Genomic DNA, 27,947 nt, shown 5'->3' on the forward strand with positions numbered 1-27,947 from the left:
ATCTTGGCTTTTATTCCTCATGAACATTTGATTAGTTCAGCAATCCAGTCATCTTTCTGTTCAAAGATGGCATCATCACTGATGCACATGTGCAAATTATCTTCTCTCTGGGAGAGGAAAACAGGAAGTCATTCAACAACCAGAGGCAATGTTAATGCTCTTGATTTGCACTGCTTTGTACAACAGATGCTGATATTGTTGAATACCAAAGTCCTCTGATCAAACTCCCACTGTTTTCATTCAAGACGCTAATTTAAGTAGACCAGAACGGAATGTCCACAGACACATACAAAGTCAACCCTTTTTTTTGTAGGTGGACCTCCCTTTGTTTTCGCAATTACGTCACACATGTGCAACCCGGTGCTGGGGCAGTTGATTGACCAGTGTGTTTCTGATAGATTTTCTTGCGTCACAGGCCTATGTGTGGAAGTATTCTATTACACTGTTCACATTCAGATGAGGGAAAAGCTCTCAGTGACAGGGCACCCGGAGAGATGCAGTGCAGACTGTAGTGCATTCATATTTAATACAGCATAGGTCTGCCTAACACATCATACCAGTCAGGCCTATTAGCAGGATGAATCTTTTCCTCCCACCCCTCAGGCTCCGAGGGGAAAAGTGGGCTCTTTTCATTTTGAGGGATGGAGGAGAGGAGCAAGAGTCTCACCTGGAATTGATCATTGTCATGTCGAATCGTAATTTTATCTACAGGGGAGCAGATAATTAGATCTAATTTTACCACAGCTGGCAGGAATTTATGTGTTTAACAGCCATGTCTAGGCTCATTATAGCCCGCCACTTCCAGAACAGAACCACACCCACCTTCCTCTCCTCTCCATTTAAATCAGTTTTAATTTGCCAATAGAAGTGTGCTGCCAGGCATACTTTGAATAATTATTTCCAATAAAGTAAAATTCCATGATAAAGATCAAGAAAGATATAACTTCAAAATATATAGTATACTTTTAGTTTTGTCTGCCTCTAACCAGAGCCTCGTGTCCTTATTAATTCTCCTCAGGCCTTTCCCATGTTGGAGGCTAGCTGTTTACTCTGAAGGAGCAGGATGAAAAGATGGCACAGCTGCTTGTACCACCAGGTCCAGACAGCTTCCGTCCCTTTTGCCGTGAGTCCCTCAAAGCCATCGAGAGACGGATCGCAGAGGAGAACGCCAAGAAGCCCAAGGGAGAGAAGAGAAAAGGCGACGATGAGGATAATGTCAAACCCAGCAGTGACCTGGAGGCGGGCAAATCCCTCCCACTTCTGTACGGGGATGTTCCCAAAGGCTTGGTGTCGATACCGCTGGAGGACCTGGATCCCTTCTACTGTAACCAGAAAGTAGGTTTGCTTGATTTCCTGAAGTCTCAAGGCAGAAAAGTTGTAGAATCCTGATTTCAAATTGTTCAAATTGTTTCAAATTTGATCCATTAAAACTTCTGCTTTAAAGGTCAAGCACAAAGTTGCAGACATACAGTAGGTATTCATTTGTGGTCTAATATTCTTAAAGAGTTTGGAGTATAGCCGATCATAGCAGTGTTATCAATCATGGCAGTGTCATCATCATCTAGCCAGTGGCTTTGATGGCTGTCAGATGACAAGAAGACAATATGAGTGTCATCGGCAATAAACAAAATGTGATTAGCAATTTGTTTGCTGAAATCTGTGCTGTAATTCGTAGTGCCTTTGATAAGTCGTTGTAGGTAACCCTATGATGCGGTCATTTATTATGTTTGTGAACTGTAATGAGATAGGTCAGCCAAACAGGATTAAGAGTATTTTCTACATCCCTCTCTTTTTCTGACAGACTTTCATAGTGGTAAACAAAGGAAATTTCATCTACCGCTTCAACGCCGCTCCTGCCTTGTACCTCCTGAGCCCCTTCAACCTTCTCAGAAGAATATCAATTAGGATTTTGGTACACAGATATCCTTTTATCAACATATTCATCTGATCAGCATGAATCATGTTTATGGTGAGCCCAGAGTGAATCTGTGGTTCCTACCCTATATTTGTGAAGGGTGAATGGTTTGTATTGCTAACCTGCATGACACATGATGAATTATACAAAAACATGTGTTCATTTCCCATTATACTAAGTTGCTTCCTTGACAACTGCCTGCAAATTGTTCAGTGTGGTGATCATGTGCACTATCCTTGCCAACTGTGCATTTATGACAATGTCTAAACCGCCTGATTGGGCAAAGAATGTAGAGTAAGTTTCCCAAGAATTGCACATCATATCACGTAATTAGGATCTATGAACCACTCATTTAGTGAAACTGCAGTTTAGTTTAACAATTACGTTTTTCTTCCAACAGGTACACATTTACTGCAATCTATACTTTTGAATCCCTCACGAAAATTTTAGCTCGAGGGTTCTGCATAGGAAAGTTCACATTTCTAAGAGACCCCTGGAACTGGCTGGATTTCAGTGTGATTGTCATGGCGTAAGTAGTTGCCACACGTTATCACAAATACTGCTTTAAGAGTTGTTACAGTTTTTCCCCAAAGGTTTGTTAGTATAGAGCCTGTGTTGAAAGCGCATGAGCATACAACAAACAAGTTGTTTTATTTGTTTCACTGGTTTTTTCTTTTTTTGTAACAAATCACTCAACATCTTACATCTATATCACACGTTATCATTTAGTTCAAAATACATTTTTAGGTTTGAAAGGGTAAGGTAGGTTATTCTATATTTTTCAAATCCAATGATGCATTAGAATTCCTCTAAGTACTCTCTGATTTCCCTTCCTTGTCTAGCTATAAAACCTACTCGTTTTTACTGAAGACATATACAGTATTTACAGCTCACAAATGTGTACATTATTATAACTATATTATAGTTTTATTTAATTTCCTAGAATATCACCATCCGTAAAGTTTGAATACCATGGGAGCTGGTGAAAATATTATTGCTCTGCTCATCACAGTGACCTCATTGTCATTCCGCCTTCACTGATGTGCATGCCTCATTTTATACAGTTTGACTACTTCATATGATACTGTATGTACTAAATGTACTTGTGTTGTCTTTTTTTTTTATCTAACCTGGTTGGCTTCACCCTATGTTACATGTACTGCTGTCTCAGTCAATGTTTTGTTTTCCTGCAGGTATGTTACAGAGTTTGTAAACCTTGGCAATTTCTCAGCAATTCGCACATTCAGAGTGCTGAGAGCTTTTAAAGCTATTTCAGTTATCCCAGGTAAGCAGTAGGAGCGAGTTCATCTTAGTTAGCCTCTTGCACCATTTTCTCCTGCTGCCCCTCAACCTCCCCTGCTCCAGTTACTTTCTCTCCTGCAACTGTCATGACATTGTCCATTGGATGCTCCCTTGTATCAGCAATCTGAACATCCACAATCATTTAAACATATTTTGGGCATTACATGTGAGAGCTTGTTAAAATGGGCATGTCTTCGGGTCTTAAATGGATCCATTCCTGGGTCGACTCTCATTACATGTAAAATGTAGCAACTGTAAGAATATTTAGGAAACAAAATTAAATATTGAATGTTCCTACAGGAGAACAATAGATTTGCATAGTTACTTTGTGCCATTTCCTTATGTTTTTTTTATTCTTTTTTATTTACTTCTCCTGTTTCATGCACGAATGCTTGACTATTCCTTGACCGCAATTTCCTCCTCTTTGCTTATGGTAAATGAAAGCACATCGTTGTGCAATGTTTGTGTGGGTGTGTCCCAATGTTGTTTCATGTGGATCATCAATGCCATGCATGATCATAGCCTGGTGCTACCAGACCATCGTACTTCATTTCAGACTACTGAAGGGAAAATGAAATTTGTCCGGAAGTAGGTAGGTGGGCGGAGCCAGGCTAGCATGATCATATCCCTTGGTTACTTTTTTTTTGTCGGATTACCGCATGAGCCTCAATGTGAAAGAAGGAGAGGGGTGGGGGGTAAATACTGACTGTTTTCCTATTATTTCTACTGTTTGCCGTTGAACAATGGTGAAAGATATTTATCTCACACCTCAAATCTAAAAAGTTGTCGGACAGATCTGAAGACTACAAGTTTGAAAATGTAAAATAAATCAGGGTGTGAGGAGTTACCAAGAAGTGACCTAACCAGACCATGTAGCCAGCTCCACATCACTGCTCGAGGTTGGCAGTTCAGTGATACATCAGCTACTATCACCTTGAATCTTCGATAAAGCTCACCGGCATTTGAGTTGCATTGTGGATAACTTAGGCGCTAGGTTTTGATGAGGAATAAAAAGTCCATTGTTAGACGAACAGTTATGTGGTCTAACAGACCTATGTTAGGTGCATTTCGAAATCCTTGGAGTGCTCTTTTAAACACAAAGCTCACTGGCATCACTTGTATTGTCTGCATAAGCCTTCTGTTAATGTTGAAAGTTGTCTTTCAATTGACTATTCAGATTAACAAGTCATACTGTATCTGGCAGGCCTGAAGACCATCGTCGGTGCGTTGTTCCAGTCGGTGAAGAAGCTTGCAGATGTGATGATCCTCACCGTCTTCTGCTTGAGCGTCTTCGCCCTCATAGGGTTACAGTTGTTTATGGGCCAATTAAAGCAAAAGTGCATACGGTGGCCAATCCATGACTATTCCAACTGGACATACAATGAAACAACATTTGACTGGGAGGGATACATCAACGACAAAAGTGAGTATTTCATGTTTTACTTATTTTACTTATATAAGGGTGAATGGTAGGTTATATGTTGGTTATGGGTGTGGTTACATTCTTTAAACTGGTTAGCTTACACCCACCACTTGTCATTTCATTGACGTTTTCTTTCTATGTACACTGACTTAACTCTTCATTGGGTTCTCCTCTACAATTTATTGAAATCAAATACAACAAACTTGCAATATATTCCATCTGATCATCTAATGTGTAGTCTTAAGAAACAAATATGTTTGATATATCACAGTTAGGATACATATTTTCTTGGTAAAAAACAATCAAACAATCTGGGCAAGCCGAGCCTTCAGCCATGGTGAATCTTTCCAGAGGTTTGGAAGACTGGAAAGATTCATCTCCCCCTTGAGGCAATTCCAAATAAATTAGGAAATCAATGTAGGACTGAACGTTAGCGGAACTAGATAGCTTTTTCAAGTGTAAGGACACTCAGGATTGTCACGATTCGAGGCTGTCCTGATAACGGAAATTCATCACAATCAACATATTGTGAGTGTTTCTTTATTCATCCTGACTAGCGATAACATTTTAGTATCCTATTTGTTTAAGATATGTTCAATCCTCAGCACAGATAGCAAAACTCAGATTTTTCTTCTTTCCGCATCAGGTAATCATTATTACCTCCCAACTAAACGAGATCCATTGCTTTGTGGAAATGGCAGTGAAGCTGGGTAAGAGTATTCCTACAACTACTGTACTAGAAAACTTGAAACAATATAGGATGAACATAATCCCTGTATAATGCATCTGTTTCTGCATTATCATAGTGTGTCATAGTGCCATAGTGTGAAGAGGGGGAGGGATGAGGCGCTCTTAGCCTTAAAGACTTTCTTTGTGTTGCAGGCAGTGTCCAGAGGGGTACTCTTGCTTCAGAGGGGGAAGGAATCCCGACTATGATTACACCAGTTTTGACACATTTGGCTGGGCCTTCCTCTCTCTTTTTAGACTGATGACACAGGATTACTGGGAAAACCTTTACCAGCAGGTAGGCAGTGGGATTAGACAGACTGGAAGTGCTTCAAGGTTTATCAGGTTTCTTGCTATGTTTTCTTGGAAGACAACTTTGTGTTTAAAGACAGCCATCTGAGGTGTGTTTTAATATTTACCAGAAGTGGCTGCACCAGTAAGGATGATCTCTGATAAAGAATGAAAATGTTGCATCCTGACATAAATACAAACCGTTTAAATACAATCAACAGCTTCCCACCCAATGTTTAAAGGTACCCATACAGCACTGTTTAGTGGACAAAATGAAAGGATCAGGAGTAATTCATATTCTAGACTTATATTTTAAGACAGTTTAAAGATTCTTCACATCTGCGATTGATAAGTCAGATGTTTTATGCATAAGAATTTTAAGCCATGTTTGGTGGTAACAGCTTGTTATATTACTTTATAAAGTCCATATTTTCACTTTTTCCTCTCACTGCGCAATGACCCTGTGAGAAGAACGTGTTTAGTTGCAGGTTGATGAAATGTTTGATCTTGTGTGTGTGTGCTTATACTGGCTTCTTTAAATGCACAAAGAGGCACGGCTTGCTGTGTTAAGGAAAGGCTCTGACAACGACAAAACATTCTCATATTACAATATTAAGTGTTCAAACAAACCTCTAAATGAAGTGCAGGTGCATCTCAGTCAGAGTGAACAAAGACACGTCCCTTTGTGACTCACTCAAACACAACTTGAATGGCCCTAATGCTAAATGAATAGGCTCCCGTTCAACATTGTTGTATCAGCAAGTAAAGCAAACAGAAATACAACAAAGGTCCCACGAGCAAATCTTTTAAGCAGTGTGTGTAATTGGGTAGCATTACCTGTTTGAGACTGTGAGCTCTTTTGTCCGTGTTTCTCTGGCATGACATGGGACAGTCAGTGAGTTTTCTTTTTGATAGATAATCATATTCAAAGCCAAATTTGACAACCATTTCGTAAATAAAAGTAAGCAATGTTATTCATTGGTATTTCTTATAGAGCAAAACAACATTGGCTGTTAAATTGGCTGATTTAATCATGTATAGTTTGTCACTTACACAGTAAACATTGTACCAGATAAACCAACCGAGGTGACACTGGCATGGCACGTATTGCAAAAAAAAGCAGACAGTTTTAAAGTTGTTCTTTCCTTCCAGACGTTGCGGGTAGCTGGGAAGCCCTACATGCTCTTTTTTGTGCTGGTGATATTCCTGGGCTCCTTCTACCTAATCAACCTGATCTTGGCTGTAGTGGCTATGTCCTACGAGGAGCAGAGCCAGGCCACCATGAAGGAAGCCATCGAGAAGGAGGAAGAGTTTCAGGCCATGCTCGAGCAGCTGAAACGGCAGCAAGAGGACGCTCAGGTACAGGACACTCTCCGCATAACTCTATGTGCTCACTGAATCTTCACAAGGACTGACTCCAAATCTATAAAAAAAATGTCAGGATGCATCATGCATGTCTTTAGTACTAGAAATTGTATTGTAACTGTAGTATTATATACTATTACAAGTGAAAGTCCTGTTTTGAAAATGTTACTTAAGTAGAAGTACATATGTATTGTCAGGAAAATATGCTGTAAGCATCAAACGTTTAAGTGCCCAATGCAGAAAATTGCCCCCATGAGTGTTATATTACTGCTGGTTACAGCTACCATTGAGGCTGCTGATTCCTCTGTATTTTCTCCCTGCATGGCAAGTTGGGGTTGTAAGCATGCTGTTGTCTGCAGTTTAATATCAAAATTTTACATGATGGGTATTTGATTGGCTGGTTAGATCAATGAATAATAAATATATGATACATTTCTTGATCCGAATTCAGCAATTCAAAATTAAATTTAGACCGTAAAGGGATAGTACAGTATTTTTTAAGTGGGTTTGTTTGAGGCACTTAGGCATAGTTAGTGTATTATCTTATGGAGATGACGATCAGCACAATCACTATAAGGAGTTTGAAGTCAGCCTTGTACCGTGGACAGGGCCAGAAGAAAACAATTTTCTCTCCATATATTTAAATGCTAATGTTTTAGGTTAAAGTGGCTACGAGGAACTTTGAAATATCTTTAAAACAGCTTAATTTTTCCTCTGATAATCATAAATCACCTTTAACAGCAAACGTGACCATCGGTGCAAAGGAAGCAGTTGTTATATAGTTTTTATTAATGCCTTTGGTCTGGTCGCACACCAAGTCAGATTGTCACCTTGCGCATGCAGGCTCTATGGTCACATATTCGTATTGATCGCAGATTTCAGTTTAGCGCAGCAACGCGATTTGAGTAGCCTATCCCTCCAGGTAAGGGAAGGGGAGCCTTGTTTGAGACAGTTATGTGTCGTCATAATGGCTGATAACGGGGCAGAACCATCTAAGAAAAAAAGAAAATTCAGTGAAGAACAATAAAAAGCTAAAAGGGAGAGTGATAGAGGCGCGGGAGGAGGGCGTTGCCAAGCAATGTGTAAACAATTTAACAGGAGTGAACTAGTCCTGCAGTGTTTACTCCTAAGTGAATGAACGGTACTAAAACAAAGTTTTCTTTGCTTCATCATCATCAGATGACCATTATTCATCTAAAATAGTCATTATTTAAAACAACATAAACCCATTACCTCATTGTGATCCATACTGCCGTCTCTCGCTCATTTGCTTTCTGAGGGCACGGAATCTTTCAGCTCCGTGATAGTGGTTTGTGACACTGCATCAACTCATTGCAATCAGGTGTGTGTGTGGCACTGACTGGCATTAGTTGATGCAGTGTCACTAACCACTCTCACCGAGCCGAAAACATTCCGTGCCCTCACACTTTCAACACGGACATGCACTATATTGCGTCCTAATCATTTGACACTCGCAACGGCCTGCACACGCTAGAAAACAGCTTTACGACAGCTGGCGTCGTAAAAATACTACCGCTTTTGTCCAAAGGGGCCGCCAGCCGCCAAAGTTCCTCGTAGCAACTTTAACATTTATAGATGTCGAGAATTTTTTTCTCCCCTGAACTCTGCACTGATCGCCATCTCCACAAGGCAACACACTAACTATGTACTTCACACAATCCAACCTCATAAATACTAAACCATCCCTTCAATGTCGGAAAATAAATGATACTCATTCATAGCAAATTAACTCTTAACTTTTATAGGTACAAAATAGAAATGATGTCAAATTGCAAAGCAGCCTAAAACAGAAGGAGATCTTTTAAACAGATATTGTAATATTCCAATCATAAACAAGGTATTAGTAGTAAGATGTGTACGTACTGTGTATTCCATGTTGTGTGCCGGATGGGCAACACCCCTTTGACATTTTTGAACATAAGAATTCCAAAATATTCATTCCACCTGATTACTTGTTTCTTCCTCTAGGCAGTAGCAAATGCAGCCGCTGCAGAGAGTGGGGATGTCAATGACAAAGGCGTTGGCGCTGAGACGTCCTCAGACAACTCCAAGCTCAGCTCCAAAAGTGCCAAAGAGAGACGCAACAGGCGAAAAAAAAGAAAGGAGGAGGAGGGCAAAGGAGGCGATGACAAGTTTCCCAAATCCGAGTCACAGGACAGTATAAGGAAAGCACGCTGCCGCTTCTCCGTGGAAGCAAACTTGCTGAGCTACGACATGAAATGCTCATCTGCACATCAGGTTCAGTACGATCTGTCAGCATGCTTTACCCATGAAAACAGTGATATTCTCCTACCTATTTATCTTGAATCGTTTCCCTGGCTTCAGCTTAATAGTTCACTTATCCATTCTAGTGCAGTCAGGAAAAATGCAATTCCAGCAGTTGTCCACCATTAACATCTAAAATGTGTTCCCACACAGTTCCAACATTTATGTTAAGTTGTACTCAATGTCATAATTAATTTTTCTATTTGATAATATAAAGATACTGAGTTTGTCAGACAGTAGCATATAACGAGTCTGTCAGACAGTAGCAGCGCATGAAATTAATGAATGTTCCAGTAAATCTTTATTTATTAAGGTTTTCATCAGGGTAAATCAGTCTCTGAGTATGTGTTCTCTTAATTGGATGTCAGATATGTGTGGGGAATTTTGTCAACCTTTGGTCAAGGAGAAGACTCGTCAGCTTTTGAAAAGCTCTGTGCAGAGTTCAAAACCATTGACATGGCAGTAGAAGGAAATGGATTGATAATGTGATCCCAAAGCTTGCATTATAGCCGTAGCCGGTTCAGTGAGCCTTTATGAGTTGCACTTGTGATTGTGATTTTGTGATTACTTTCAAGTCATGCAACTGCTTCTTTCGCTGCTATCGCAATGACATTCTTTTTTTCATCTGTAACATCTTTGTCGTCATCATAATCATCATCATCATCATCATCTTCATCTTCTTCGTCTTTACCGTCAAACACCATCAAGATGCATTTTTTTATTTTGCAATGTCCCTTTTTTACAATGCTTACCATGAGTATGACCATCACCAGCATCACTGCCATCTTTTTCTGCAGCATAATTATCATGATCATCATCCTTACCATTCTCAGCCATCAACAACATCATCTTCAACATCATCTTCATCATGCAATTGTAGAAATAACTTTTATTTAATTTGTACAGTACGTAAGAAGACCGTAACAACAGCGTTCAAGCCTCGCAGGATTATCAAGTGTCCACTCAAGATTATCTTTCTCTTCTAGTCCTTTCTGAGTATTCGTGGGCCCCTGTTCTCATCCAGACGGAACAGCAGGACCAGCCTTTTCAGTTTCCGAGGCCGACCGCAGGACATGGGCTCAGAAAATGAGTTTGCCGATGATGAGAACAGCATTTTTGAGGACAACCTGAGTCGGAGGGGCTCTTTGTTTCTTCCCCGGAGTCGTGATCGACGCAGCAGCAGTATCAGCCAGTGCAGCTTCTCACATTTCCTATTTCAACCCAGGGTGATCAAACACAGCTCTGTAGACTGCAATGGGGTTGTGTCTCTGGTGGGTGGGAATTCACTCCCAGCGTCACCTGTGGGGCTGTTTCTGCCTAAAGTGACAGTAGATATGGCCTCCACCGGAGACAATGTAAGAAAGGGTTTGGGTAGCCCAGATGGCCCTATTTCATTTGCCTACACCCCACAGCTCTGTCCATATTGGTTTTCAATCTTTTCCTTTAATTTTGACTCTCTGTCTCACACTTTGTGTTGCACAGTGTGCCTTCCTGTGAAAGACCATAGAAGTGATTTCTCGCTCGTAGTACTTGAATTATTGTTGATTATTTCCCAAAGCATGTTTCTGTTTTTTCAATATTTTTTATGTTAAAGGTGAGTCATTGGATTATATTAATTTCAGTAGGCAGGTGATGTTTTTGTGGCCTGTTTATTTTTTATTGTTTTGTGTCAAGTCAAAATTCCTGCTTTGGCTATCGCTACTCCAAACTGTGCATCAGAATGCTAACATGCTCACAATGACAGTGATAATATGCTGATATTCAGCAGGCATCAGTCTGCTCTACTGCTGTGGCTGATGTCATTGCTGTTAGCAGGTAGTTGGTCACAAACCAAAGTGTTTGACTAACTAAAAATGTTGTTGTTATAGAAAAAGTCAGGGGATCACCAAAGTCATTGGGATTTGTCTTTTAGGCACCATGTATCTGTATCAAGGTCATGAACACCAATTTGATAGTTGTCAAGATATTTCACTGAAAGACAAAAAATGCAATCGTACTGGTATCATTGTAAAGTTAATATATAAGCAATTAGCAGTGAGCACCCTTTATAAATGTCTATTTCCATCTGTGATACATTGGCACCAAATTGCAGTTTCACACAAGAAGGGGAGCAGTTCACAAGACTTCCCATCACCCTGTTAGACACGAGAGCCATGGCCTATGTTGGATCCTAAAGCTAACTTTTAACTGGTAATGCTGGTTTGAATGGTCAGACATGACAAAAAAACAAAAATTTCACAGTAACAATTTTGTTTCAGACCACTGTTATTGGCAAGCTTAACTGCGGCTTCTGACAATCTGTCTGCTATTATTGTCCTGAGTCATCACTCTTTATACATTTTGATCTAAGATTGACTGTAGGATTGCCTAATGGACTCAAGAAATATGCAACCTTCTAATGCACAATTTGGTTATTTTGTTTTACTTTTTGCAGCTTTGCACAGTAATGCAAAATACTGACATTTATATCCATGTGTGTAGCTACTGTATATCCGTGGTAATGGTGGTGGTATTTTCTGTAACACAGTTGCATCTGTAACAATTGTTGTCCAGGCTGACACCACTGACACAGAGTACAGACAGGCCGGTGGAGGAACACACCAAGAGTTTATGGACTTCCTCGATGGCCCTGAGGCCAGACAGAGAGCTACTAGTATAGCCAGTGTCATAACCAGCACAATGGAGGGTAGGTAAATTGTACACCATGGCGTGAGTATCTTATCTTGATAATTGCTTTGGCTATTGAAAATGGTACTTTCAGATAATATTTTTTTTTAATTTTGCCATCACTTGTTTCCATCAGAGCTTGAAGAGTCGAGGCAGAAGTGTCCGCCTTGCTGGTACAGCTTTGCCCACACCTTTCTCATCTGGGAATGTTGTCCAGTATGGTTAAGGATCAAGAGGGTGGTTAAAGAAATTGTGATGGATCCATTTGTGGACCTTACCATCACCATCTGCATTGTACTCAACACTTTGTTTATGGCCATGGAGCATTATCCAATGACCCCTCATTTTGCCCGTATGCTATATATAGGCAATCTGGTGAGTTAATTGAAGAGTACTGAAAATGTTCAATGCAATATTGATATCATGTTTATAAACTATATTAATATATATATTATTATTTTCTTTAAAGGTATTCACTGGCATCTTTACGGTGGAAATGGTCCTCAAAATCATTGCTTTGGACCCGTACCATTACTTTCAGACGGGATGGAATATATTTGATGGAATCATTGTCAGTTTAAGCTTGATGGAACTTTGTTTGGAGAAGATTGGCATGTCTGTTCTGAGATCATTCAGATTGGTATGTTTAAATGTGTCATTGTCCATATGTTTATGTGCATTTTGAGTGCAGAAACATGTGAAACTAACTTCTCTTTTTTTCTTTTTACAGCTGAGAGTATTCAAGTTGGCTAAATCATGGCCAACTCTCAACACACTGATCAAAATCATCGGTAACACGGTGGGGGCTTTGGGCAACCTGACACTGGTGCTGGCCATCATTGTGTTCATCTTTGCCGTGGTGGGAATGCAGCTGTTTGGAAAAAGCTACAAGGACTGTGTGTGTAAAATCTCTGAAGACTGCACACTGCCCCGTTGGCACATGAATGACTTCTTCCATTCATTCCTCATTGTGTTCCGAGTGCTTTGTGGAGAGTGGATAGAGACCATGTGGGACTGTATGCAGGTGGCTGGGACAGCCAAGTGTCTCGTTGTGTACATGATGGTCATGGTTATTGGAAACCTGGTGGTACATTATCTTCTCTTATGGTCAATTCATGAGTCCAACTTGTCCAAATCTGTAGTTTATAGCTACACATTTTGTTGTTATCATAAAGTACAAAAGCTTAAAAAAATACATTAAATAAAAAAATACATTAATTCTTATACGCCACTGTGTCTTGTGATAGGTGCTGAACCTGTTCCTGGCCCTGCTGCTGAGTTCATTCAGTGCTGACAACTTGGCAGCGACAGAAGATGACAGTGAGATGAACAATTTGACAGTTGCCATTGGGCGGATTCACAGAGGATTTGCCTATGTCAAGTCCCTGCTTCGAAGCAGCTGTAACAGTTGCTGTCTCAGGGGTCAGAAGAAAGAAAAGAGCGAGGAAAGATCTATGGATGAGCTCCACAAGCCTTTAGGTGCAAATGGTATCCCCAACCATACTATCAAAGACTTCCCTAAGAGTGGTAATGGGGACGTGACCGGAGTGGACAAAAGTGGTGACAAGTACATAGTCAGCAGCAAAAGTGACGATTCTATAATGTCTTTTATCAACAATCCTAGTCTGACTGTCATCGTTCCTATTGCTGTGGGGGAGTCTGACTTTGAAAATCTCAACACGGAGGACTTCAGCAGTGCCTCGTCCGATGCAGCAGGATGCAATGTGGTAAGGTTGCTTGTGTGGATTGGTGGGCTTGGTCTGCCGAGGAGCATTACTGTTAGAGATGAGTCAAATACTGCTCTTTAGAAACCAAGCCGTATCAGCTACATGGCAAGCAGACTAATGTTTATGATGTGTGATGGATGAAGAAGGGTTTCAGTGATGGCTGTGGTTCTTGGGGAACATGCAGTATCTGTTGTTGTAGCTAAGTGGTGTGACACATTGCAGGAGACACGTTGTAGCACTTTGCGCACACAATGAGGAATGAGCGTGTGACGTTACGTTTCCCCTGAAGACCCCATATACCATGATCCTTGAACTAGGAGAGGCCATTTAGACAGGAAAATACCAGCGTGTAGATTACATTATGTGCCATTTAGGTCTGAGTGCTTTGGATCCTTCTCTTAAGGGGGCTGTTAGCTTTATGTTTGAGAAAAACTCAGTGTGAAAGACAAAAAATAAGGTCTGTCTGTCCATAACATGATTGTTGCGAAATTACTGTTGCATATTAACTTCTTTATTTGCTTTGTGAACTTACTTTTAAAAAAAGAAATTTGCAGCTTGAAACTATTTTGCCTACAGTCAATATTATTTAAAGTCATCGCTGCTGATGGCTTGCAGATGCTTTTAAAGTTTGAGGAGACTCGTAAGAACACTTTATTATAAATTACACCCATCATGAAGATTGCCTGCCTCATTTAAAATGACAATCTAATAACCTTTTCAGCGGATCACTCATCATTCTTTGACCTTACTTTATTCACCTTCCATCTTCAATTGGATGCTGGATGTTAGAATATATTATTGATTCAAACGTAATCATGTTTGCAAAATCATATTATATTGTCTATTTTGACTTCAATTGTTTGTTTAGTTGTATTTATTAGTTTAATTTAACGTGCATTAGATGTGGAGTCAGCGTTTCTGGAGAACGATTGTTGTCAAAATCACTTTTTGTCAAAATAAGTGAATATATTCTCACAATCTGTTACCTACATACTGTGTGTAAACTGAAAACAAAACTGGTGTTAATACACAGCTTATACTAAAAATGGCACATAAACAAAGGAGCCCACTTTACCTAGCAACATGCCCATTTACAGAGCCTACGATGTGTATTAACACTGGATCATTTTTCAGCGCGCACACAGTATGTACATGTAATGAATCGTGAGAAGATTTTCACAGATGTGATTTTGACAACAAGCATTCTCCAGAATCGCTCAGGAGCTTGACAAAACTGTGCATAGAATTTGCATTGTGACATCAAATCCATTGAACTACAATGATTATGCACTGCCAAAACAGGATAAACAGTATGTTGTTTTAAATTACATTCATAATGGGATGATGTGATTTTCTCATTTCACAAATGCTTTCTGGTAATCATGCTTCCGATGATTCAAAATTACACTGGATATTAAACAAAAGAAAGATAACATTAAATGTTCCACAGTTTACTGGTGGTTCTGCTGAAGCCCTTCCGACAGAAACAGAATGGATGGAATGAAAGCCCAAACCATCAACTCATTGACAATAGTGCTTGCAGTAACATACTTACATCATTCCCTGCGCTGCATTAGCTGGTCCCAGGACATCCTAGTGCTTCTGCATTCTGCAGGAAGGCATTGAAGTTGTTTTCATCTACCAGCTATTAGGACACACCCTGTAGAAAGCCATAAAACAACAGGCTGAGGTAGAGACCAACACTTGGTGGCTAGGCTTCAAATCTCCATAGATGTTTTGTTCTGCCTTACTAAATGATATTTGTTTTTATATTTCATCTGACTCATGCATAGCGCAAGTACTGAGCATATTTTGTGTCTTTTATTGGAACACATAGTTGTAGTTGTATGTTTTAAACATTTGAAATAAGAGCAAATAATCAGTGTCACGATCACCTGTGGCGTGATTTCAAGTATTTGAGAGTTGGCTATCCTCTATCACAGTTGATTAGGAGGCTAAATAACAGTAGCAAGTGTGATGTAGACTCTTGCCTTCTCTGATCAAGGGTGCTTGGTTGTAATTTTGCTGTAGAGGTGATAGAGGAGCTCTAATGTTTGTTTGTTGGTTTCAATTATTTACACAGCAGAACAAGGACATGCTTATGTTTTTTATTCCCATAAGATTTTTTAAATCATGTTACAGCACATCTTAATTTATCCATGTTTGTTATAAGCCATCAGACATCTGATTCACACTGGAAATGAATGCCTGTCAATAATCCTTCTGACAAACCAATTGCACATGTCTTGTGCGAGTCTCTTGTAATCTTTTAGACAATATCTTCAATTAAATTAAGTATGGAGTGCATGAACTGTGTGCACAGACGGTCGCTCAGCATGTTAGCACCTTACATGTGCCATGGTTTTGTTATATTTGCTCATCTAACATTGGTTTTAATCGTCTTCATCCGCAGATTATAGATGATGACGATAGATGTTCCAGCTCCTCTGAGGGCAGCACAATAGATGGCGCGCTAGGCGGGGAAGGGGGAGAGTCTGTAGAATATGACATGGAAGAAGCTATGGAGCCTGACGCCTGCTTTCCTGACGGTGAATACTACAACTACCACTGGTGTTATTCTGTTAATACTCCATACTACTCTGGTAAATCCCCATCTACCCTGTGTCTCTGCTCAGGCTGTGTGCACAAGTTCCAGTGTTGCCAGGTAAATGTGGATGTGGGCTGGTGGAAGATATGGTGGACGCTAAGAAAGACCTGTTTCCGGATAGTGGAGCACAACTGGTTCGAGAGCTTCATCATCTTCATGATCCTGCTTAGCAGTGGAGCACTGGTAAGTGATATTTTGGTGATCTAAAGGCAGTAGATTCTCCAACTACTGTGTATGAAAATTATTTCATTTCATGTAGCCTAATTACACTCAACAAAAATATAAACGCAATACTTTTGTTTTTGCTCCCATTTTTCATGAGATGGACTTAAAGATCTAAAATTCATTCCAGATACACAATTGTACCATTTCTCTCAAACATTGTTCACAAATCTGTCTAAATGTGTGATAGTGAGCACTTCTGCTTTGCTGAGATAATCCATCCCACCTCACAGGTGTGCCACATCAAGATGCTGATCTGACATCATGATTAGTGCACAGGTGTGCCTTAGACTGTCCACAATAAAAGGCCACCCTGAAATGTGCAGTTTTGTCTCACAGCAAAATGCCACAGATGCCACAAGCATTGAGGGAGCGTGCAATTGGCATGCTGACAGCAATGCTCGTGCATTGAATGTTCATTTCTCCACCATAAGCCGTCTCCAGCAACTTCGCACAGCCATTGAAGAGGAGTGGACCAACATTCCACAGGCCACAATTGACAATCTGATAAACTCTATGCGAAGAAGATGTGTTGCACTGCATGAGGCAAATGGTGGTCACACCAGATACTGACTGGTTCTGAGTCCCCAGACCCCCAATAAAGCAAAAAAATGCACATTTCAGAGTGGCCTTTGAAATGGCCTTTTATTGTGGACAGTCTAAGGCACACCTGTGCACTAATCATGATGTCAGATCAGCATCTTGATGTGGCACACCTGTGAGGTGGGATGGATTATCTCAGCAAAGCAGAAGTGCTCACTATCACACATTTAGACAGATTTGTGAACAATGTTTGAGAGAAATGGTACAATTGTGTATCTGGAATGAATTTTAGATCTTTAAGTCCATCTCATGAAAAATGGGAGCAGAAACAAAAGTGTTGCGTTTATATTTTTGTTGAGTGTATTTAGCGAATCAACTTATGCCAACCTCACATCAAACGACTTCTCATGCGATTTGACAGTCGCAGACAAAAATTTACAATGTCGGACTGAAATCACGAGAGTCTTGCTGGAGTTGTGGCGCGCGCCCGTAATCTCAGTCGTTTGGTGTGAGGTAGTCATCCGACCCGATTGCAGTCAGTTCTTCTTCCCGTCTTGAAGTTCCGACAGTATCATACATGTTTGATATTATTGTGAGTCTTTAGGGTTGGCTCATGCAAATAGGTTAGTTAAAGGACGTGAACAACCAATGGTTGCGCTCTCTCCAGCACCAAACACGACGCAGGAGGAGCGGCATTAGTCGCGACCTGTGTCAGCCTGTGAGATACCTTTTTCGGACACTTTAACCTAGTCTACTTAGGATAAGGGTCTACCCAGTCCATTTTACCAGCTTAAAAAATATTTTTATTTGACTGAAATAATTTTTAATCCCCGGTAGCAGGATTGGAAATAATATTAATCCCAAAATAATTCTAGTTTTAGTCTTGCAATATGAGACCCCCTGTCTTTGCAAAATCCCAGTCTGTGACTAAGAGCTCAGAGAATTAATTACTTATTGTCAGCCCAAATAATTTTAAATGTATGGATATCTGTGTGTCGGATAACAAAGCGATTTCATTTCATGGTTTTATCTGTTTTGAATGCAGACCAGGAAACAGCTGTCCGCCACCAAGTTTTTAACCCTTTGTCTGCTTTTAAGTTTTCGGATCTTTTTAACTCTGCTTCTTTTACCGCTTTTAACCAAAATTTTAACACGGAGGAGCTGGTCTCCAATTTTAACCAAACTTGTCTATCTGTCCTTGACAATGTTGCTCATTTTAAATTAAAAATATTGAAGCCTAGTCCACAGCCCTGGCTCAACAATTTTACCCACGAGATTAAGAGAGAGTTTAGACTTTATGAACGTAAATGGAAAAAGACCGGCCTTCAAGTATTCTATAACCTATGGAAAGACTCAATGAAAAAATTTCAATCAGCAGTAAAAGAAGCAAAACATTCCTACTTTTCTAACCTGATTTAAAAAAACTTTCGAACCCTTGAGTTTTATTTAAGGTTTTAGATTCAGTCACCTCCTCTTCTCCCTCTTATTTTAATGATGCTACCCAAGAGACCTGTGAGGAGTTTTTACAGTTTTTTAAAGACAAAGTCGATTTTATTAGGCATCAGATTACCCCTATAGACAGCATTTTATCCACCAGTGGTGACATTTGTATATATTTTACCCATTTCAACCTGTTTCACTGTCCTTTTTATCCGAAATCTTAACAGACATGAAACCAACCACATGCAGCCTTGATTTTATTCCCACCAAGTTTCTTAAAGAGGTTTTAAATACAGTCGGACCCAGCCTTTTATCTATTATTAACAGTTCTTTAATCCATGGTCTTTTTCCATCTGCTTTTAAGCATGCTGTGGTCCAACCTCTTTTAAAGAAACCCAACCTAGACCCCTCTGATCTTAATAATGTTAGACCTATTTCTAAACTTCCATTTTTATCAAAAGTTTTAGAAAAAATTGTGTCCTCCCAACTTTTATCTTTTATGTCACAAAATCATTTATTTGAAAAATTTCAGTCTGGTTTTAGAGCATTGCACAGCACAGAAACTGCCCTCCTCAAGGTAACCAATTACCTGCTTTTAACTACTGACAGAGGAGAGAGTGCCATTTTAATTATTTTAGATCTAAGTGCCGCTTTCGACACTATAGATCACACAATTTTAATAAATCGTCTTAAATCTTTTATTGGTATCAGGGACACTGCACTTGGTTGGTTCAATTATTATCTTTTTAATAGAACCTGTGCGGTCACCATCGGCAACCACTCTTCCTCTACAACCCAAGTAGCCTATGGTGTACCGCAGGGTTCGATTTTAGGTCCTATTTTATTTTCAATATATATGCTCCCACTCGGCCAAATCATCCAGCGGCACAATGTTTCCTTTCATTGCTATGCTGACGACACACAGATATACCTACCGCTGAGACCCAACGATCCCAGAAGCCTGGCTGCTGTTTTAGACTGCCTCAAAGATGTGAACCGCTGGATAGCCCATAACTTCCTCCAACTTAACAACTCCAAATCTGAAATAATACTGTTCAACCCGCCAAGCACCATCACCAGCCCCATCAGCCTCGGTCCATTATCCGATAATGTTAAGCCCACTGCCAGAAACTTAGGTGTCATTTTAGATTCAGACTTCACTTTCATCCCTCACATTAACAAAGTTGTACAGTCATGTTTTCTCCACATCAGAACCATCTCCAAAATTAAACATTTTCTATCACAACCCGACCTTGAAAAAGTCATCCATGCACTAATATTCTCCCGTCTAGATTACTGCAACTCTCTGTTAACCGGCATCAACCACAAATCACTCTCCCGCCTCCAGTTGGTTCAGAACTCAGCAGCTAGGCTTCTCACTGGTTTTAACAGACGGCATCACATCACTCCTGTTTTAGCTTCTTTGCACTGGCTCCCTGTCCGTTTTAGAATCGATTTTAAGATTTTATTGATCACTTTTAAGGCTCATCGGGGTCTTGCCCCCGAGTACGTCACAGACATGCTGACCCCGTATGAGCCTGCTCGCAGCCTTACATCCGCGGGCGAGGCCCTCCTTACTGTTCCAAGGTCGAGGCTCAAGACTAGAGGTGATCGGGCCTTCTCCACAAGGGCGCCTCGGCTTTGGAACGACCTGCCCGCGGAGATAAGGCTGGCTGAATCAGTAACCTCTTTTAAATCACTTCTTAAAACACATTTTTATAGACTTGCTTTTACGTGATGCCGTCTATTTATTCTTTTTATTCTCTTTCTCAATGTATTTTTATCCTAGCACCTATCAATCTTGTTTGGTGTGTTGTGTTGTGTGTGTATATATGAGTATGTGTATTTATCTTTTTGTATGTGTTTTTTGATTAATGTATTAATTTGATTGTACTTGCTCGTATGTATTTTGTTAAAGCACTTCGTAAACCAATGTTTTTAAAGGTGCTATATATATAAAGATATTATTATTATAGTTGTCAATTGATTGTATTTAGATGTGAGGAGATGTCATTCTTTAGTCTTTTCAAAGTCTTTCAAGAGTCCTCTAGTGTGTGGCATTTGTCGGTAACAAATGTCCCAATCCAAGCAAAGTAAGGTCACGTATTTAAATAAGATGTAATTACTTATTTACTTATTTATATTTACAATTAATTACTCACTGTCCCTTTCTTTACGTTCAGGCACTTGAAGACGTCTACATTGAGAAGAGGAAGACCATTAAAACGATTTTGGAGTTTGCAGACAAAATCTTCACCTATGTCTTCATACTGGAGATGTTACTGAAGTGGGTTGCGTATGGATTTGCCAAGTATTTCACAAACGCCTGGTGTTGGCTCGACTTCCTCATTGTCGATGTAGGTTGAACACCTCTGCTTATTCAGAAATTATTCTTAGTTGTTTTTTTGTTTGTTTTTTAAGATGAGAGGCTTGCTGTAGTGACTTGACATCTGTGTGTCCACGAGTTCTAGGTCTCGCTGGTCAGTATGGCAGCAAACTTCATAGGATACTCTGAACTCGGTGCCATCAAGTCTCTGAGAACCCTACGAGCTCTAAGGCCCCTGAGAGCCTTGTCACGCTTCGAAGGCATGAGGGTAAGAGTCAGTGGATTTCCCCAACCACTCTGAGTCACGGTGCACTGCCCTGCACTGGCACAGAGCACAGGCACTCTGCAGTCTGGAAAAGAGAAGCATAAAGCTCTATGACTTTGCAAGACCAAGAGAGCAGATACCCCAAAAATGTCTTGTACATGAAGCATTCCTGCCCTTCCCTAATCCTCTTTCTCCAGCTGTTTTGTCCTGACTGTGACTTATGCCACTTTTCCATTACATAGTACAGACTCAACTCATCTGTACTCGACTCGACTCGACTCGACTCGACTCGACTCGACTCGACTCTACTCTACTCTACTCTACTCTACTCTACTCTACTCTACTCTACTCTACTCTACTCTGCTCTGCTCTCCTCTCCTCTCCTCTCCTCTCCTCTACTCTACTCTACTCTACTCTACTCTACTCTACTCTACTCTACTCTACTCTACTCTACTCTACTCTAATCTACTCTATTCTCCTCTACTCTACTCTACTCTACTCTACTCTACTCTACTCTACTCTACTCTACTCTACTCTACTCTACTCTACTCTACTCTACTCTACTCTATTCTCCTCTACTCTACTCTACTCTACTCTACTCTACTCTACTCTACTCTACTCTACTCTACTCTACTCTACTCTACTCTACTCTACTCTACTCTACTCTACTCTAATCTACTCTATTCTCCTCTACTCTACTCTACTCTACTCTACTCTACTCTAGTCTACTCTACTCTACTCTACTCTACTCTACTCTCCTCTCCTCTCCTCTCCTCTCCTCTCCTCTCCTCTCCTCTCCTCTCCTCTCCTCTCCTCTCCTCTCCTCTCCTCTCCTCTCCTCTACTCTACTCTACTCTACTCTACTCTACTCTACTCTACTCTACTCTACTCTCCTCTATTCTCCTCTACTCTACTCTACTCTACTCTACTCTACTCTACTCTATTCTCCTCTACTCTACTCGCCTTTGATACCATGTCCTTTTTTGTTATTGGGTTTTCCATTGCGAGTAGAGTCAAATAGTACAGTGCAGTACAGTCAGCACCATGTAGTGGAAAAGCGGCATTAAATAACAGTTGCTCACACCATTTTATTTTAAATTACCATCTCATAATACAACAGTGATGTGAGGATGGATTTTTGTTAAAGGAATAGTTTGACATTTGGGGAAATGCCCTTATTCACATAGATGAGTTAGATGTGACATTGTAATACTTATCTCATGTGTGTTCATTAGATCTGATGCTAGGGCCAGCAGATGATTAGCACTCAAAGTGGTAACAGTATCAAAAAGCTAGCCTTTACCCTAAGCTAAAACAAGTTTGCCTATAAACACCTCTTAAATTCCATAATAAACACTTATACTCAGTTGTTCAAAAACAGAAATATAAAAACAGCAAGTTGTGAAAATGTTGGGGGATATCTGCCATAATGTTTTTTGAATTATCCATTCGTTGCCCAGCTAAGCAAACCCTTCCCTGGCTCCAGCTTAATGTTTGACATATATATCTCTAAGCAAGCAAGCGAATTAGCCTATTTGTTTAAAATATCTTAAATCGGCACCATGTCTGTTATCTTACAGTAACATTTATGTTAAACCTAATACTATTACATTATTTTGCTGTGCAATGTAGGCTAAGCATGGTGTAATCAGAGTTTGATGGCTTATGTAATTGAAGGGTGACAGTTGCAGGCTGCTGAAATCAATGTAGCATGTATTGATTGGTTGCTTTCATATTGTGTTGGTCTAGATTTACATCACTGTTGAGTTGATGGTCTCTCCTCATTTGGTAGCCAGTGTATTCTCTCATTTGCATGAACAGCCTTTCAATTGCATCAGTAGCGCTCCATTCATTGCCATTATAATTTCACTGCTTTGGATATTGTTTGCTTTAATATGATTTTCTTCATGTTCTATCTATGTTTCTGTTTACAGTAATTGTGTGGCATCCTCCTACCTCTACAAGGTGTTCTGTTTCAATGTTTCTCTTAAATGTTGCTGTAACCCACAAGACATCTCTCTCCTGCCTCCTCTCCTTAATTCTTTTCCCACCTTTACTATGCAGTTATCATTTGACTTGTGGCTTTGGTGTTAGTCATAGCTGTGATGAGCTCATGCTGTTGTTTGCGCTGGCACTCAAACATTCATTCTTGTGTTTTCCTATTCTTACCATTACCGGAGTTTGCAGTGTGATGCTACATTCTGTGATCTCTGCCTGCTGTACAGATGGGTTATGTTTGTGTGTCGGTGTGCAGGTGGTTGTCAATGCCCTGCTGGGAGCCATTCCTTCCATCTTCAATGTGTTGCTGGTATGTCTCATCTTCTGGCTCATCTTCAGCATCATGGGCGTCAACTTATTTGCGGGGAAGTTCTACTCTTGTGTCAACAGAACCACAGATAAGCCTTTCCTTCCAACAGAGGTGCAAAACAAGAGTGTATGTGATGGATTGGGCAACGAAATTGCCCGCTGGAAAAACTACAAAATCAACTTTGACAATGTTGGCTTGGGTTACCTATCACTGCTGCAAGTGGTAAGTAACTGAATTGTTCTTAAATGGCACATTGTGTACAATTTTATTGTTGGAAAATTGGCAATGATGGAAAGATCAAAGGACTTATCCATTATTTCTATGTATTGTTAATTTCTATAAAGGCTACGTTCAAGGGCTGGATGAACATCATGTATGCTGCTGTGGACTCTGCAGGCAAGGTATAATCAGATTATTATGTTTAGTTTATCTAGTTTATTGCATTTGACAATTTCTCGGATATACTGTGCATCAGTATCGCAGTTATTAATAATCCTTAAGATTTTCATGATATCACACCACATTTTTGATAGCATTTTTTGAAATAGCCATTCATTATATCTAGATTGTGTATTATGAGATTTAAACTGCCCAAAAAAATATATCAACAAAGATTCAAAAGAAACACAATACAGGTTTTTTTATATCGCAAAAAGCCAAAATAATTATCTTCTTGTCTTTTTAAAGGGGATTATTTGTTTTTCTTGTTTGTAACACTGAATTTATATCCCACATTGAAATCCTGTAGCCTGGTCCAACCAGACCATCGTACTTCATTTCATTTGTACAGAAGGTCTGGAAGTGCTGTAATTGGCAAACGTTCACTCACTTGGAGGCGGGTGTCTGTTGAAGTTTAAAACTATTGGATTTGCCCAGTGCCACTCTGGATTAGCCAACCAATCACATCACGTTTGGTCAGACGTATGTCATGAGTCGGCTTCTGACGGTGCGTTTTAGATGTACAGGGAAATAGGAAATTTTCGACTTAACTATATTGTAGTCTATGGATCTACCGGTACCTGGCAACGGTAACTTGCTAGAGCCTAACGTAACATTTAGTTATCTGGATGAGAAAGGTTGTAGGCGTCCATACTTTCCCGAGTAGATGCACTGGAACACAGACAGGTCGGGACTCGGAACTACCAAGTCGGAAATTTCCGAGTTCCGAGTATAAAGGAACGCAGCATTCAACTGAAACTGGAGCGCGACTTCGACGTCATCATTCTCAGCCACTCGCTCTGATCGCTGATTGGACCGCCAAAAATTTGGACGAGCAGAATCCCACTAACACACCCCACCCCCAGACTGACTACTGAAGTGAAATGAAAATTGAGCGGAAGTAGGTAGGCGGGCGGAGCCAGGCTAGTGATCCTGTACTGTCACATACAGCATGAGTTTGTTTGGCTTAGACAAATACACGAAGGTCTGATCGAGGAGGGTTTGCCTCCCTTAGATTTATACTGTACCTGTAGAATAATTTTTTTCAAATTTGTATTGATTAATAACAAACATACACACAAACAACAACAAAGACATGAGACAAACCTACAAACCCCCACCCCTCCCACCCTCAGGAGAAATAAAAAGGCATTTTTGGACACTACATCATGAAAACAGTTTCTAGTAGAGTCACAAAATAAAAATCTGAACCCGAAAAATAGCATCATATGCGGATAATATAAAGTTATAATTTAAGGATTATAACTTTAACATGCTAATGTCTGCATGTTCTGTTCCTATTATAGGTAGAAGACCAACCAGGGTATGAGATCAACCTGAAGATGTACATGTATTTTGTTGTGTTCATCATTTTTGGAGCCTTCTTCACCCTCAATCTCTTTATTGGTGTCATCATAGACAATTTCAATCAACAAAAGAAAAAGATAAGTATCAAATCTGCATTCTTTACAAAATGTGATCATTTCCGGTTCCTCCCTCTTTGGTCTGTGCTGTTTGATATTGCTGTGATTTAACATGCCTCACTCTTTACCTAGGAGGTCAAGACATTTTCATGACTGAAGAACAGAAGAAATATTACAATGCCATGAAAAAGTTGGGGTCAAAGAAACCACAAAAACCTATTCCCAGACCATCTGTATGTACTTTTAACCGTAACTACATCTACATCTGCTTTACGAATCTTTGTTTCATAGCACCTAAAAATGTATTTCTCTGCCTTGTGTCTATTTCAGAACACAATTCAGGGATACCTCTTCGACTTCGTCACAAATCAAGCGTTTGATATTGCAATAATGGTTCTAATTACGCTTAATATGGTAGCCATGATGGTGGAAACAGCTGATCAGTCAGATGAAAAGACCAACGTTCTCAAGTTTGTTAATCGAGGATTCATTATCATCTTCACTGGAGAGTGTTTGTTGAAGATGGTCTCGCTTCGCCAATACTTTTTCAGAAATGGCTGGAATGTCTTTGATTTCGTCGTTGTCATTCTGTCAATCATGGGTATGACAACCCCCTTTTTCACTGTGCTTCTCAAATACATTCATTCTTCCAGTCTATATGTATTTCTCCCAGTTTGTTGAAAATGTGTTGCTTTCTCTCCTTAGGTGCATTTCTCCAGCAACTGATAACCGATTATTTTGTTTCGCCAACCCTGTTAAGAGTCATCCGATTGGCTCGGATTGGCCGCATCCTCCGTCTAATAAAAAGTGCCAAAGGAATCCGCACCCTCTTGTTTGCCTTGATGATGTCACTTCCTGCCTTGTTCAACATTGGTCTCTTGCTCTTCTTGGTTATGTTTATATATGCAATTTTTGGCATGTCAAACTTTGCTTACGTCAAGAGGGAAGCAGGCATCGATGACCTTTTCAATTTTGAGACATTTGGCAACAGCATGATCTGTTTGTTTCAGATCACCACCTCAGCAGGGTGGGATGGCCTACTAGATCCTATTCTCAACAAACATGAAGATGATTGCGACCGTAACAAGGAGCATCCTGGCAGTTCTGTTACAGGGGACTGTGGAAGTCCTGCCGTTGGAATTGCTTTCTTTGTGAGCTATATCATCATCTGTTTCCTGGTTGTTGTGAACATGTACATTGCAGTCATCTTGGAAAACTTCAGTGTGGCCACCGAGGAGAGCGCAGACCCACTAAGTGAGGATGATTTTGAAATGTTTTATGAGGTCTGGGAAAAGTTTGATCCTAATGCAACACAGTTTGTGGAGTACAATAAATTGGCAGTATTTGCAGATGCTCTGGCGCCACCACTGCGCATAGCCATGACTAACAAGCTCGAACTGATCTCTATGGATTTGCCCATGGTGAGTGGTGAGCGCATTCACTGCCTGGACATCCTTTTTGCATTCACAAAACGTGTTCTGGGAGAAGGTGGGGAGATGGACATCCTAAGGGAGCAGATGGAGGAGCGCTTCATGGCCTCCAATCCTTCCAAAGTGTCTTACGAACCCATCACTACCACCCTGCGCCGCAAACAGGAGGATACTTCAGCGGTAGTCATCCAGAGAGCATACAGAAGGTATGCAAGGCAGCATCCTGACCATAAGCCCTCTGCCACATCCAGTTATAACAATCTAAAGGATGAAACACTCACGGACAAAGAGAATATTGTCACAGAAAAAAGCAAAGAAATTTGTACTGCAGATAAAAGTGAACTAACATCTTCAACGACCCCACAACCTTTGTGTAACAGTGTGACACCAAACGGCAAAAACAAATATGAGAAAGACAAAAGTGAAAAAGAGGTTGTGGGCAAAGATGTCAGAGAACAAGATGGATAAAAGAAAATGGCTGGAGATGCAACAAAGACATTTTAAGCGGTGAAAAATGTTTACAACCTATGAAAGTGACAATGGACATCCATTTAACTCTGTTTGTCAGTATGGATACATCTATATGTATGCCAAACTGACCATGCCTACTTTAGTCTAAAGGTTGTTGCCTAAAATGTAAAAGTGGCTCTTTCAGGCTGTAGTGGGACACGTTTGGCTTTGTGCAGGAGCAAGGATGCCTTTTCGTTATTTATGGGGATGATGTTCTGAAAGTCTTAAACTACTATTGCAGCTAGTTCTGCTTTCCAATTATTGTTATATCACAGATTGTTGTATTATTTTACCAACTAGTTTTTCAAGTAGATTTTTTTTTTATATGTTTTACTTTAAGAGTTCGTAGTTTGGTTTTATTAACTTTTTATACACTTTTTTTTACACTTCAAATGTTTTTTTTTTTTTCAGGGGTAGTCTGTACAATTAGCATATTTGCATTATGGCTAGTCTTGCTTACTGATAGCACTTAGAATACTTGAAAAATCCAAGAGAGCACGTCAGAGTTGCTGAAATTAACTACAAATGTAGACCTGCATGAATGAGTGTGCATGCTGGAATATACTATTTTCATCACGCTCTCATGCTTGATGACAAGAAGTATACAGCCAGGACATTTTAATACCACACATAAACCTGACCTTAGCCTATACAGTTCAAACAAATCCTGACAAGTGCGTCGATTATGTTTGATTATCAGTGTCAGAGCGGTTAACACTTTGTCTAAATAC

At 40.1% G+C, this 27,947-nt stretch overlaps 1 protein-coding gene across 1 annotated transcript; it reads left to right on the forward strand.

Annotated features, from left to right (window-relative positions):
• Positions 1 to 1,071: 1,071 nt before the first annotated feature.
• Positions 1,072 to 27,174, forward strand: scn1laa (sodium channel, voltage-gated, type I-like, alpha; the record flags this gene model as incomplete). Its single annotated transcript, XM_080038446.1, has 26 exons — positions 1,072 to 1,335; positions 1,802 to 1,912; positions 2,112 to 2,209; positions 2,316 to 2,444; positions 3,109 to 3,200; positions 4,422 to 4,640; positions 5,287 to 5,350; positions 5,523 to 5,664; positions 6,810 to 7,016; positions 9,012 to 9,281; positions 10,295 to 10,663; positions 11,862 to 11,994; positions 12,112 to 12,350; positions 12,445 to 12,546; positions 12,706 to 13,062; positions 13,223 to 13,702; positions 16,116 to 16,251; positions 16,339 to 16,493; positions 20,699 to 20,872; positions 20,987 to 21,109; positions 23,361 to 23,636; positions 23,759 to 23,815; positions 25,160 to 25,301; positions 25,409 to 25,509; positions 25,607 to 25,877; positions 25,982 to 27,174. 26 exons carry the CDS (start codon positions 1,072 to 1,074, stop codon positions 27,172 to 27,174), a joined length of 5,904 nt encoding a protein of 1,967 aa, XP_079894572.1.
• Positions 27,175 to 27,947: the final 773 nt, after the last annotated feature.

This window comes from Ammodytes marinus (assembly GCF_949987685.1).
Source record: "Ammodytes marinus genome assembly, chromosome: 12".
NCBI lineage: Eukaryota > Metazoa > Chordata > Actinopteri > Uranoscopiformes > Ammodytidae > Ammodytes > Ammodytes marinus.